At 44.0% G+C, this 13,788-nt stretch overlaps 1 protein-coding gene and 1 long non-coding RNA gene across 3 annotated transcripts in view; one reads left to right on the top strand and one right to left on the bottom strand.

Moving 5' to 3' along the window:
• The first annotated feature begins 486 nt into the window (after positions 1-486).
• Positions 487-13,788, top strand: part of LOC135897382 (uncharacterized) — a 97,465-nt gene continuing 84,163 nt past the window's right edge. Inside the window, exon 1 of the mRNA XM_070533320.1 lies at positions 487-616. Coding sequence (XP_070389421.1) covers positions 487-616 — 130 coding nt within the window. The remainder of the gene's footprint in view (positions 617-13,788) is intronic.
• On the bottom strand, positions 3,415-13,699 carry LOC139056099 (uncharacterized). 2 transcript variants are annotated; one of them, XR_011512153.1, is made up of 3 exons: positions 13,301-13,699; positions 12,072-12,177; positions 3,415-6,058 (listed from the first exon to the last, which is right to left on the bottom strand). It is a non-coding gene; the product is annotated as an uncharacterized lncRNA (long non-coding RNA). The 2 variants fall into 2 exon arrangements; XR_011512154.1 differs by lacking the exon at positions 3,415-6,058 and adding an exon at positions 9,711-10,048.

Raw genomic sequence — 13,788 nt, 5'->3', positions numbered from 1 at the left:
CACGCTCTTGTTAGCGTCGGCGAACGTGTGTGCAACACTTACCCAGCGATAAGGAGTACTGCCTCCCCTTCCACCTGAACACACTTGCTCCGTTATCGAGAGCCCTCGTCACAGCGCGTCGCGACGCTTCGAGTCTCAGTCACGTGTATAAACTTTGGAAAGAGAAGCTGGAAAAATTCGCGACAGAAGTAGCCACTGTCGTCGCAAAGGTAAGATGAAGGTGCTTAACTGTCACTGCGCAAGCGACGGTCTCGCAACTTGTTCATCTTGAAAAAAACCATCGGTTCTACGGAAATGTATTAGAGCTTTAAATATTCAAGTCATTAGAAAAAGAAGACTGTATGAGGGGCGGAGTATATATAATGAACATATTCGGGAGAAAGGCTGGGGGATCAATAAGTAGAAATGATATACTCATACTAAGTGGTAGAAAGGTCTACATATGAAATACGTCATTGTGCCCATCTCCGGGTTAACTTTGACTACATGCGTTGCGCGCAAATGGTCCTGGCCGTGGTAACGGATTCGACAGTGGGGCGAGGGCGACTCTTCACGCTGCAAAGACGCTTTTCGGGTAAATCGCATCACTTCCGAGTACGGACGTTCTGCTTAAAAGGTACGTGTGACGAATTGGTCAATGTTATAAACGACAACGTGTATTTGCGAACGGGCGCCCTAAATAAAAGTATGCTGGAGTTTTGACACTTCGTCTAAATTTGGATGTGGCTATCGCCGCCAGGAGCTGTTTAGCACGTGTTCTCGCATTCAGGATCAGAACGGTATAGCCCCTGAGCTACTGCGCCAAGTAAGGTGCAAGACAAAAAAAATAGACATGAAAATGAAAGGGGCCAGCGTAGCCAAACCACTGCAGCACTGCCGCAAGTGAGAAGTGGCGCACAGCGTGACCGGTCCGCGAGATAATGTCATTGTCTAAAAATAAATGGTTGACAAGAATAAGGCGAGATCTGGCGTGCCGCTTTTAGTCCTCCTTCGATATGGTAAGAAAGTCAGGGTGATTGTGGCTATTTGCCTCTTCTTGTGCCCTGAGTGGCGTTCGTAAATATGTTCTCTTACCGATGTGTAACAACCAGCCAAAGTTAACACGCTGACGCTCTTTCGAAAACATATTCATGCAGCGTGTAAATGAACAGTAAAATGGAGGTCGGCATTAAAGTTTTGCATCCATCCATCCATCAGTTATCTGGATGCGTAGAAGGAAGAGTACCCTATTTTACACTCATGAAAAAAAAAGAAAACCATTATGCGTTAGAAACCACAGAAGCTGCCGCACCTCACTGACACCTGCTAACTTTTTTACTATCTGTTTACCAACATAAAAGATCCACAGTTACATGGAAGGCTAAAGATGGTAACGTTTGTCTTGGCCAAGTTCTATTATGCTGTGTTGGGACAGCTCATATGCAAAAATTTAGGTGTGACTTTTTTTCATTACGTCGGATTAACGGGTATATGTGCCGACTGCACGCTATAGAAATTTAGGTAAATACCATTGACTATTTATCCAAACACATAAGTACCCACCGCTACTACCATTTCTCCTCAAAGTAGGGATATAAGTCTTCCTGAACTCGCCTTCTCTAATTTCAAAAGTTATGGAAAATGGCGCAGTAACTACACACTAAACAAAAATAACGCGAAACGGGAGTAAACCGCTCGTCCTGTATCGCATTCCCGTTTCTGGGTTTTTTTTACTACGTATCAGTCGAGGTAAAAATTTACTACCATGCTGACCAAGGTTTTTGTATGTAGAAACGAGAGTAATTTTTTAATCTGTGGGAAGGTTTTTAGGGACGATAGTGGGACTATATTTTTACTGCCATCACGAAGTTCTAGAGGCTATTCCTGAGAGTTATTTTTCAAGCCCATTCGCGAGTTTCTTGGTTCTGATGTGGGAGTATTTTTTTACCTCATTCATCCAGTTTTCTAGGCTATTCCTGGGAGTTATTTTTAGGCCTATTCTCGAGTTTGTTGGTACTGATGTCGGGGTATTTTCTTACCTCGTTATCAAGGTTTCGTAGCTCTACCTGAGAGTAATTTTTCAAGCCCATTCTGTGGTTTGTTGGAGCTGATCTCGGAGTATTTTTTTACCTCGTTCATCAGGTTTTCTCGGTTCTTTCCGAGAGTAATTTTTCAAGCCAGTTCTGGAGTTTCTTGGGCCTGATGTGGAAATATTTCGAAGACAATTGAAAGATTACAAAGACGATTTCATGGATCCCAAGCATGAGCGATTGTTTATTAGTTCTGACATGTTTCTCATAAAAAAGTCAGGCATGAGTTAATCATCACAAAACTATAGCCTTATAAGATACTGTGATAAGCATAATAAATATTTGTACTAACACACAGACTGGGGGCTGGTAACTGCCCATTAGATCTCTCATAGCAAAATAAAATACATCACAACACATTCAATGTGCAATCCCACTAAAGTACAGTGAAAACAAGCAACATACAATATAAAATCTAACTGATAAATATACAGTCAGTACTAGAGACGTTCACATAAAACTCGCTGAATATGCAGGTCATTCCTTCAAACAGGCAGTTGTCCAGAACATGGGTGTGCAGTGCATTCAATGGATTAGTATGAACATAACTATGCAACATAAAAATATTGCACTTAAGGCCAAATGGCATCTGCTGCTAATGGCCATTACTGCGCCAGACAAAATGAAACAACCATGTGGTAAATACAGCAAGCATTCGTACTATCACATTAGTGCCGGCCACTGCCCACCATATCTCTCACTGCAAAAAAAACAACTATCAACGCATTCACGATGTAGTGAAACTAAAGCACAGTGAAAACAAAATGACACACAATACAAAATCTAACTCACAAATACACAGGCAGTACTAGAGATGTTGACATTAGACACACTGAATATGCAGATCATTCCTTCAAACAGGCAGTTGTCCAGAACATGGGTCTGCAGTGCATTCAATGGATGATTATGGACAAAACTATGCAACATAAAAATATTGCACATAAGGCCAAATGACATCTGCTGCTAACGGCCACTAGTGCCTCAGACGAAATGAAACAACCATGTGGTAAATACAGCAAGCATTCGTACTATCACATTAGTGCCGGCAACTGCCCACCACATCTGTCACGGCAAAATAAAAACTATCACAACACATTCAAGATGTAGTGAAGCTAAGTCAGTAGTAGAGATGTTCACATTAGACCCACTGAATATGCAGACAATTTCTTCAAACAGGCAGTTGTCCACAACATGCGCGTGCAGTGCATTCAATGGATCATGAACAATACTATGCAACATAAAAACATTGCACTTAAGGGCAGCTAGCATCTGCTGCTAATGACCATTAGTGCCCCAGCGAAATGAAACAATTGTGATAAATACAGCAAGCATTTATACTATCACATTAGTGTTGGCAACTGTCCACCATATCTTTCATTGCAAAAGAAAAACTATCACAACACATTCAAGATGTAGTGAAACTAAAGTACAGTGAAAATAAACAAGTGACACAATATACAAAACTCTTCAGTATTGCAACAAGCAAATGAGAGGGCACTAGAGATTACCATTAGACCCATCGATAGCATACTGACCTTCAAACAGCTAGTTGCCCAAGACATGGGTGCACAGTGCAATGAATGGATAGTTAGGAAGAAAACTGCAACAGCCATGAGCGACATGTTCTATAAACTTTCAAACTTTCTAAAAAATGACCTCACTCAGATAAGGAAAATGGTGATTGCTAATACACACGACAAAACATATATGTGAAAACAGCCATTAACTGATACTAAAGCCCCTCCATACACGTTTCCGCTGACCATGTTAAGTACCGCCAACCTACCCTCTTCCTCCACGCTCCTCTGCCACTCACCCCCTTAGCTTCCGGTGTCAAGCGGAATTTCCGTAGCTGCAGCTTCCTGTTCCGAGTGGAAGTAACGCTATGTTTTTCTTAACGTTGTTTACTTTCGCGTCGATGGAGAGGCTTTAATTGCACCAGCTGCGGTTTAAACTGTGAATGCGATTCCATCCAAGTACCACCGCCTATTGCAATCAGCGATCTGATCGTGTTCGCTGTTTCGCGCCAACCTGCGACGGGTTGTGCCACGAGAGACAACGTACAGTGGAATGTAGTGCCTGGGCGCTTGGAGACCACTGCCGTTTTTCGTGCATTTAGAAAACAGCGACCACGAATTACTACTTCAGCGGAATACAACAGCTTGTCGCCTTTGCATTCTTCTCATGGTGACTCCCACAGCTCTGCTAAGCACGCGTGGGCGTCTCACCATCGGCAGTCAAAGCGGAAATTCCCGCAGCACAACTTCAGGAAGCGGTAACGCCGGAACCGGAAACTTTTAAACTGGAAATGCTGGAACCGGATTTGGTGTGAGGGGAAAAGGCGGCGCACAACAAAGGTTGTCGCTACTTAAGAAAGCGGCAGTGGCACGTGGATGGAGGGGCTCTAACTGATACCACTCCCCCTTGTGCTCAAAGAAAACACATGCAGCCCGTTTTCCACACAAGAGGAACACGTTGCACAACTGTATTGCAGTACTTATGGGTACAAGCCAGATTTCAATTTCGTTGCCTAAAAATTGTAGTGCTTCTTAGATAGACTAAAAGGGAATTGAGCGTGTTGCCCTTGTCCGTTTCTAGGCATGCAGTTGTGATGGATGCCATATGCTTGTGTGACAAATTGAACATGGTGCTATAGGTACGACTACAAGGATGTATATTTGTAGCTGCCCTCAAACCCCTTCATGTTGCCAGTCAGCATCTATGGTGTATCTTTGTATTGCTCATCTAACACTGTTTACACACAGAAGGCATGTCTGAATACCAAACCACCTTATTCTCCAGTTACTTTAAAGTGAATGCGTTGTGACAAAGTGTAATGTGAGAAGTCCATGATAAAGAAAAAAAAATTGCTAATTCAACTCCCTCCTGAATTACCAATTTCTGGGCCATTAAGTTTTGCATAATACACTTGTGATTAACACAGAGCCACGTTGGCCTAACCCTAGTGGCACAGGACATCCTTCAAGTTATCAGTTGGTACAGAATCATTGAGCATGCTGCTGGTGCTTTTGCCCCCGCTGAGGATACCTGTGGAATACTAACACACATTTTGTTGCTGAAGGTCCATTACAGAAATACTAAAGTGAAACAGTAAATCATTTTATACTGATAAAACAATCTTTCAGAACTGTATTCATGAACATTGTGGCAATAAGAGGATTATTAGAAGAGAAAATGAAGATTTAACTTTCATTTTTCAAGTTTTATGCAGTGCCCGCACATCAGTGTGGAGTCATACTTCAACTAAGTATATTCTTTGACACCTTTACAACAGAATTCATCAATATTGGCCAGTAGAACATTAGCTAGACCCGAACAGACACCGTCAAATTCCATATCACAGCGAGCTGGTGCAGGAACTATAAGGTGGTGGTGGCGACACCAGTTTTCGTTTTTGCAAGTTATCTGGCTTATCAAGCCAATTCTCATGGTGGGAGTTGTTTTTTCGGTGTTGTAGAAGAATGATTTAATAAAGCTCAAATAAATTTTCTTTTTCGTGTCCCTTTAAAGCAAGCACTGTGCTACATGGCTTGGGCAACCTGTCAGCCACAGAACCCACGAGTGCTTTTGTTAGGCAAAATAATTTTGACAGAAACTTTCTTGAGGATATGCGTCTGAAAATTTTTTTGCCTAGCAATAGTTCTTGTAAAAATTGACTAAATCCAATGCTTTCACCTGCGGCTTTGTGTAGCAAAAATCCAGAAAGCAGTGCTCAATAAATGTCAAAATCCTGTGGGCCTTTTTCGAGTAGATAACGTGGAAAACCCAGAACAAAGCGAAAAGGCAGGCCAGTGATGCTGTCACAAACAATCGCTGCGCATCCATGTGTAGCGCCTCCCTTCAACCTCTTCTTTTGTAAAAGGAGCCTTAAGGAGGCCCCCCGCAAACTGAAAGCCTGAGTTGTTAGCATCCAGGCGCAGCCTCTTCAGCAGGCCCTTTTCACCATATACACCGTCGCCGATGTCTACCTGTGAAACAACAGAACAAGCACAGATTAATTTTCTACACTTTTGATCAAGGAAAGGTTAGGAAATAAGGTAAGGTTTGCAAAAACGGAAGTAGCTGCTTCTTGTTGATACGGTTTAAAGAACAAAGTACCCTTACGTATACCATACATGCGTTGTGCTGAGCTGTGTACTTTCACCTAAGACTAGAAAGTATTGGGAACTTCAATGCAAAAGAAAGACATTCATCTGCCTAGCTCTAAGCAAATGCGTTCCACCCCTTGGCACAGAATGAAATCTGGTGCTGTTCTAGCGATTAGCACACACTGAAAGCTTCAAGCCCGATTTAGTATTAGGCCAAGGGTCAAGATGTGCTCGATTATATCGGATACAACTTTAGAAAAACAGGGGCGTTTACTCCTCCGAGGCGGATGCACACGAGCATCCACTAATGGGTGCGCACTCTGGACTGACGTCATGCGCAGGACGGCCGGTGGCCCGCCGTCGAAGATGGCCGCCCGGGCTTCGAACTGGGCCAAGTCGCGTCAGCTGTGCGTGTCAATGCCTCGTCACAGTGAATTCCCAAACTGTTTGTCATTGTCTATCATGCCGGAAATATTACTGCGAGCTTACAATGCGGCATCTGTGCCGCGTGCGTTTATTCTAAGCCGTGATCCGGCGAAGAAACATTGCAGCGAGCATCGCTGATGCTGCGCTACGCTTTGCCTGAAAACAGGATGCCTCGGCGACTGCTGCAAACACACATCCTGCCTGTTTGTTTCACGTCTTTTTTATTTCGCTCCTGAGTGAAGTTAGGACAAGAAAAGTTTGCCAAAGTCTGGTGCCTGCTGTCAGCGGCGGGTGAGTTCGTGTACCGTGTCGCTGCATTTTTCGTCGGACGGGGTAAAGTGATGGAGCAAAACCATTCTGAGGAGAAATTAGAAAAGCGTGCGCGCATGAAACAAACCTACGAGCGTCTCAACAGAAAATATTTGACAAAGAAGCCTCCAATGCAAAGATTTGTCGCCGTCAACTTAGCGTGAGTGATCGTTGTCAACAGTGAGATAGCCGAGCGTCTAACGGCGGTGTTCGAGCGTTGTGTATAGCACCGTCGATTGATTTCTTTCCACCAGTGCTCACCGCGCACGCAAGCTGTAGTATGCGTGCTGTGGCACAGTCACGCATAAGTTGTGTTGCCAGCGTTCCTGCTTCCATGCGTGTTTGCACTTACTCATATTTGTCCTTTCATTTTATATTAGCATTTGTTTTTGATAGTTTTCTTTCAGCAAAGTCCTTACACATTTTTATTAGCCAATCTCATTCAAAGCACTAACTCCTGTACACTGCAGGACTGGCCTCTTCCATCTCATTAAAACCTTTCTCACTGGTCTACCTCGTCTTCTAAATCTGCCTACTCGCTGCGTTTTCTGTCCTTGTTTCTTGTGTTGTTGCTGCAATGTGATTAACCAACTTGCTCAAAACAAATTTTGATCGCCTATCAAAACAGAAAGGTTTAGAGATACATTTTTTTAAAAGCGTCATGTGGGTTGCACAGTAACTTTGCCTCTTACCTCTGTTCATGTTTATGCGTCAGTGCATGCGGCAGCTAGCCAGAAGTACACATGAAAGGCTGCATATTGTGAAACACCTTGCTATGCTGTTGCATTTTTCATGCATTCAGTCTTAGTAAACAAACGGTTTCGCTGCCTATCACATATGATGGCGAAAATTTTCAGCACGAATAACAATGTGCAGTGGGGTGTGATTACTGTCTGACGCTTTCGCCGTTGCAAAGACATTTTTCAATGAATGGAGCCCAGCGAAGTAGTGCACTGAGAGCTTTTGCAACTTTCACCATTTATTACTTCACAAATGACATTGTCTGAACCTGGCCGTTGATCGACATGCCGATGGCTTGTAAATTAAATAATTGCCTCAATAAAACACATTCAACTTCACTCAGCAATTTTTAGCACAATGCTAGCAGAGCTATTCAGGGTGAATAATTGTGCTTACATTGGCTTACATGTGCTTACATGTGCTTACATTACTTGCCCGGTCAGATAAACAAATACAACAATGGCTGCGGTATGGCTGTGATTTGACGTGCAGACTGCTAATGGTGCCTTTCAAGCGTGCCCTTGACTGATGCTATTAATAGCTACCCGCCTGGGTATATTGGGCCTAACTAAGCTAATGATGTTTGATAATAGTTCTCTTATTCGCATTGCTTGCCTGGGCCAGGTAACCAAAATAAACAATGCCACCACATGAATGTGTGTTTGCATGCAAGCTGCCAACAGTGGCTGTAATTCTCACATTGATTGCTGCCATTTCACCAACAGTGGCGACGGCTTGACTGCGCTTTGATGTGCCGACTGCTAATGGTGCCTTTCAAGCGTGCCCTCGACTACTGCTATTAATAGCTACCCGACTGAGTATATTGGGCCTAACTAAGCTAATGATGTTTGATAATTGTTCTCTTATTCGCATTACTTGCCTAGGCCAGGTAACCAAAATAAACAATGCCACCACATGAATGTGTGTTTGCATGCAAGCTGCCAACAGTGGCTGTCATTCTCGCATTGATTGCTGCCGTTTCACCAACAGTGGTGACGGCTTGACTGGGCTTTGACGTGCAGACTGCTAAAGGTGCCTTTGAAGCGTGCCCTGATGACTGTTATTTCATCACAGGGCCCGTCATGCTCATAAGTGGCTGCCCAATAGAGTATTTTGGGCCTTCTGACATTGGCATTATTCATCTCAACGGGCTGGAAAAAACAGTAGGGGCAGCACAACTGCACACAAAGCACAATGTGCTTTGGCGTGCAGGCTGCTAAGAGTGGCTGTCAATTTCATTCACGTTGACTACTGCTTTTTCGTGTGAAGCTGGACAGTGGCTGCCCGAATGAGCATTTCGGGCCCCACATAGTTATTCAGAGTTAACAACTGCATTTGCATTCAGATTTTCCGGCATTTCGGCACGTTTCCATGCCAACGCTTATATTGAGCATGATCTGTGCAGGACGTTGCTTTTTCAGAATTGGGCTTCCATTAGAAGGAATATGTCATCAAATGAACCGCTTATTTATTTGAGAGGTCACGGGAGAATGCTTGGCTGCTGTGCTTGACATACAGTACACCGCTTCAGTGATGGGAGATCCATTGTTGCGCTTGCCGAGGTATGTGTGGCTGGCAGGAGATCTGGACCTCGCTTCACGCAGAGTCAGAGACGAGGAGAGTTTTCTCTGCGAATAATTCTTTATACAATGTTTACATGTTGTCGTCGTTATCAGGACAGAGACCAACAGAGCAGCTGCAAGCTGCTTAAATAACACCCCTCCGTCCAAAGATCCCCCAGACAGTCCCCAAGGACGAAACAAGGTCGTGAGAGAAAGGGTCCGGGCAGCCTCCAGGGTCCTAACGCCGCTCTCAGTGGCCGGCGCTTCCTTGAACCGCGCTGCGGCGTCAGGACGATTTGGCGGTCGGTCAGAATGGTGCGCTGGGCAAGTTTTATGGCCCGCATAGGACAAAGGGAACCAACTGCAAGGCACCGGGTCGAAACAAAGCCCTCCTTTGGAAACTGTCCCAAACACAGCGGGAGTCGTTTGTGGTGTGGGCGCCGCCGGACAAAGGGGGGCGGGGGGGGGGGGGGGTTGCATTGCTGCCGGGACGGGGAGGGGCCGAATAGCAGTCCGTGATCCGGTGGCTGCTTCCGTCGTGGACGCCGTGCACGTAGTCGTGTCCGAAGCAGGCAGGCACCATGCGGGGATGAATGCTGCCTCCACAGTCGACAAACCATAGCACTGGCCTTCCGTCAGGCAAATCCCAGGGCACAAACATAACACAATATACGCTTCGAGAACTCGTTAGTGAGATCTCGATCGTCGGTATCTCGTTGTGGTGAAAGAAATCGTGCACACGACCTCAGCGCACATGTGTCCTTCTTCGTGCTGCTTCTTCTTTTCTCCACATTTTGTGGGCGTTTTCGCGAGGGCGTCGATAGTTTGCCACCTGAAATATGCGAAGCTGTGACCTCCCTCCTGACCTTTAACACGGTGCTTTCGCTGACACTGAGCATCTTGGGTTTGTAATGGTTGCGATAAATGCATTGTTTTATATAAGTACTGGTTCAGTAGCAGCTGATTCATTTGAAGCTCGGAACAGGAGTAGTAAATGGGCCGTGTACATGTAAACAAGCACAAATGCCATGCAGAGTTGCTCTTTCTACTTTTGCCACTTGCAATGAAGCTAAAGAGCAGACGACGGGCAGCGTTGTGGAAGGCATGGGGTTATTTTTCTGTCGCGATCTGGCATGTGCTGTAGCACATGAGAGCTCTACTAAACCAGTCATCAAAGTCTTTATTTATACTGAGAATTGCGCGTTTCCTAAGCACGATTTTTTGAGCGGGAATATTTTAGTCACGGAGGCAATCGGACGTCGCGCTTCATTAATCTGGGCGGGGCCTCCCCTGTTTTCTAAATTTGTATCCGACTATAGTGACGCACAAGTGCTCGAGAACTATTGAACAAGACGCACTTGTTTTCGATTTACTGACTGCACTTGGGTGTAAAGCTTTTGTCTGAGAAATGAATAAACCACATACACAAGCAGCATTTTCTTAGCACAGTTTTTAATAGGTACTGATACCTTCAATTTAGAAAGCCCTGTATATTGGGCCTCATCAAACTAATTTCATAAAAGGTTTGGCAAGGTAGAAGCATAGAATTTTAGAGTCATAAGAAGACAGGTGAAATGAGTTATTTATTGCAATTATTACTCAAATTTAAAATTTAGGTCCCTCATCCCAATGAGAAATTGATGCAAGCAGTTTGTACATGCCACATAAGCATTTAGATATCAAAAATACGGATTAAAGAAAACCGTTTCTTGAAGGTTCATTATTGCAAGCAGTCACGGCCTCGAGGAGAAATAACTTCTTTTCCTGTCGGCAGAAATGAGGCTCGAGTATTTTATTGACACATATATATGCCCATGCATATATGTTATCTCTGCTGTAAGGCTTTTTTTCATGTGTATGCAAGGCGTGTGTGTAACATCTCATTGTGCACAAAATCAAACCCATAAGAACCCGACAAGAAGCTAAACAAACAAGAGAGCGATCCCAGTGACAAGCCATGTTAAACCAACGAGGTAGCCATCCCAGTAACAAACCGTATCAAAAATTTTACTGACATGAATTCTGACCTTTGAAACATAACATGTGTATATGAATACTATCTACATTAGAGCAATGGGCAACTTTAAGCAATGGCTACGCCAACATCAGAACGATGTGGATGAGAAAAGAGTGGCATCAAATGCTTGGAGTGGAGCATGCAGCAATGACTAAACACAATAGTGACTGGATAGTGTCTAGCATAATCGGCCAGGAAAGAAATTGGAAGCCATGCCTGTACCCGGATTCCCTGGAGATGCAATCAACAGGACACACGTTTATCTGAAACCAAGGAACCCATGCCCATCTTATGCTAAAACTTACATAAATATGCACTTCCACTTTTTTTAGTCTTATTGTGAACAAGGCTTCCATATGGAAGCCAAAATGTATTGCTTTTATTGTTGTATTTGGTTGGTCTATGTCTGTCTTTGTCATGTTTCATACCGACCACACAGGCTTCTCTGAAACTCTTGATGATACAACTTTTGTGCGAAAGCATTGCTTGAGGCACTTTTGCGTAAACCATGTCTTTAGGTGGTACAACGCATTTTTCTAGACACTCTAGAGCACCTTATTCAAGGCACGAAATCTGAATTCATGGTTCTTAAAAAGGCATTTTGGCTAGATTAATATAGTCTATATGGAGTATATAAGGCATAATTACTCAAGCGCCCAATTATATTTAACTCAGAGGAGGCTACTTTAGGTAAATTCATTGAACTGAGGGCACTCCACCAAAACATAAAATTCGTGATCAGCCACTAGAAATCCTGAAAATGGCAATACAGTAAAATGATTGCATATAACACAAATGTATCCTACAACTCGAAAGGCAGCGCCAGTTTTGTACGCACCTTTGAGAAAGCACACAGATCACGTGCTTTATTGTCGTGCTGTCCAGCTTCCAGCAGTGCAGCAGGTTCCTGCTCGATGTAGGGATGCCTCCAGAATCCGCATAGCCTTCAAAAGTAAGAAATGTTTAATTTATTGTGCTGTGAACCTGGGAATTTGTGATTTACCAGTGTCATGTGGAATTGCAAAGAGTCTCACACAGCCAGCTGCATGAATTTGCGCCTGGTTGCACAAATGTCTCTTTGTTATATCTAAGGAGGTTACACTGATATTTTGTAACAAGTGAAGTTTCAGGAAGGAACGAAATCAGCAACAACAGGCTACCAGGACAATCAAAAACAAAACTCATATATGCAGTAAAACGTGGCGCATTGGATTAAACAAAAATATTGAGCACATGAAAAGCATTCTGAAAGCTAGATCGCGATTTTGTAGCGATGCCATTCCTTTTCGTTAGTGGTCTGACTGCCGCCCCGGCCCGTGCTACGTACTGGAACAGCCGGTCGTTTGCGGTGGGCGACAAGAGTGGTATAGAATCGAGGGGTAAGTATCGCTACAAAATCGCAGTCCTTACTTTATTACGCACTCCCGTATAACCTACGATTGCAAGAGCTGGCATCCCGTTCGTAAGAATTGGTTGGTCTATGTCTTTCTTAAAGGCCGGTGTCTGAAATGTCTCGATTAAAAATAAACTTCGTTACTGTAATATCGGCGTATGTCGGTTTTGCAACATAGAAGACAAATACGCGAAGACACTCAATAACATAAACAATACACAGGTTCTCGCGACGTGGTCCTCCAAACCAAACTGTATACATACAAAAATCTTCATACAAGCTTCTATCCGCTTAAGCGTCAAACATAGGAATCGTGTGCCAACGCGCGAAGCCCATGATACATCAACGGATACATTACACATGTACTGTACTTGCGGGAATGCATATATAACGAATAACTTCTTGCCAGAAAATTACCGAACGAACAGCAACTTTCAGTGTTTTCATAATTGTGTGCCCATTCAGGCATAGCAATCAAGGCGGGTAGCATATATTTTACAGCAGAATGCAAGTACGCTGTAATATCAGAGGAAGCCTTCGTGAAATTGCTTGCTAAATGTGCACAGCAAGACGGCCAACCTACGATCAGAAAGCGCTTTGCTCTAGCTAATTACACAACGTTCATTACGTAAATCATAAGTTCAAGAATGCGCGCAAGGGCCAAACTTGCTTACCTTTCAAAAAGACTTGGCCAACGCTCCTTCGTCTCAAAGGTACCGAGGCACCGACGTCTTTCTGGCGCAAGCACTGTAGAACTTCCGATGAACTCCAGCTCCACAAAAGCACAACCTTCAACAGCCTTCCATACACTACGATTCGAAGCTCCAGTACCAGACTTTTCACGGGAGCGTGGGCAGAACAAAGGCAACTCGGACGGGCGCTGTAATAAGACACTCACTGTCGACACTGGTAGATCGCACGAAACACACGGCGAACTAACGGCGTTACACGAGTCCGGAGGGTTTGCGATGGTTACTGCACACGACAAGGAGCACATTTTGTCTAGGCACTTCTAAAATATAACTCAAATACCGCCTTACTGCAGTGTGCATTTCTGACAGCCAACGTGGTATGTCGACCAAACAAATACTGCAGTGGCGCCACTCTGCGGTTTTTAGAAAAATGTGTCGTAAATGAGAAAATTACGTGTTTTTTTTCCTAA

The sequence above is a fragment of the Dermacentor albipictus genome, chromosome 2, assembly GCF_038994185.2.
Source record: "Dermacentor albipictus isolate Rhodes 1998 colony chromosome 2, USDA_Dalb.pri_finalv2, whole genome shotgun sequence".
Taxonomy (NCBI): Eukaryota; Metazoa; Arthropoda; class Arachnida; order Ixodida; family Ixodidae; genus Dermacentor; species Dermacentor albipictus.
Note: the sequence above shows the minus strand (reverse complement) of the source record. Positions and strands in the feature narration are given on the sequence as shown.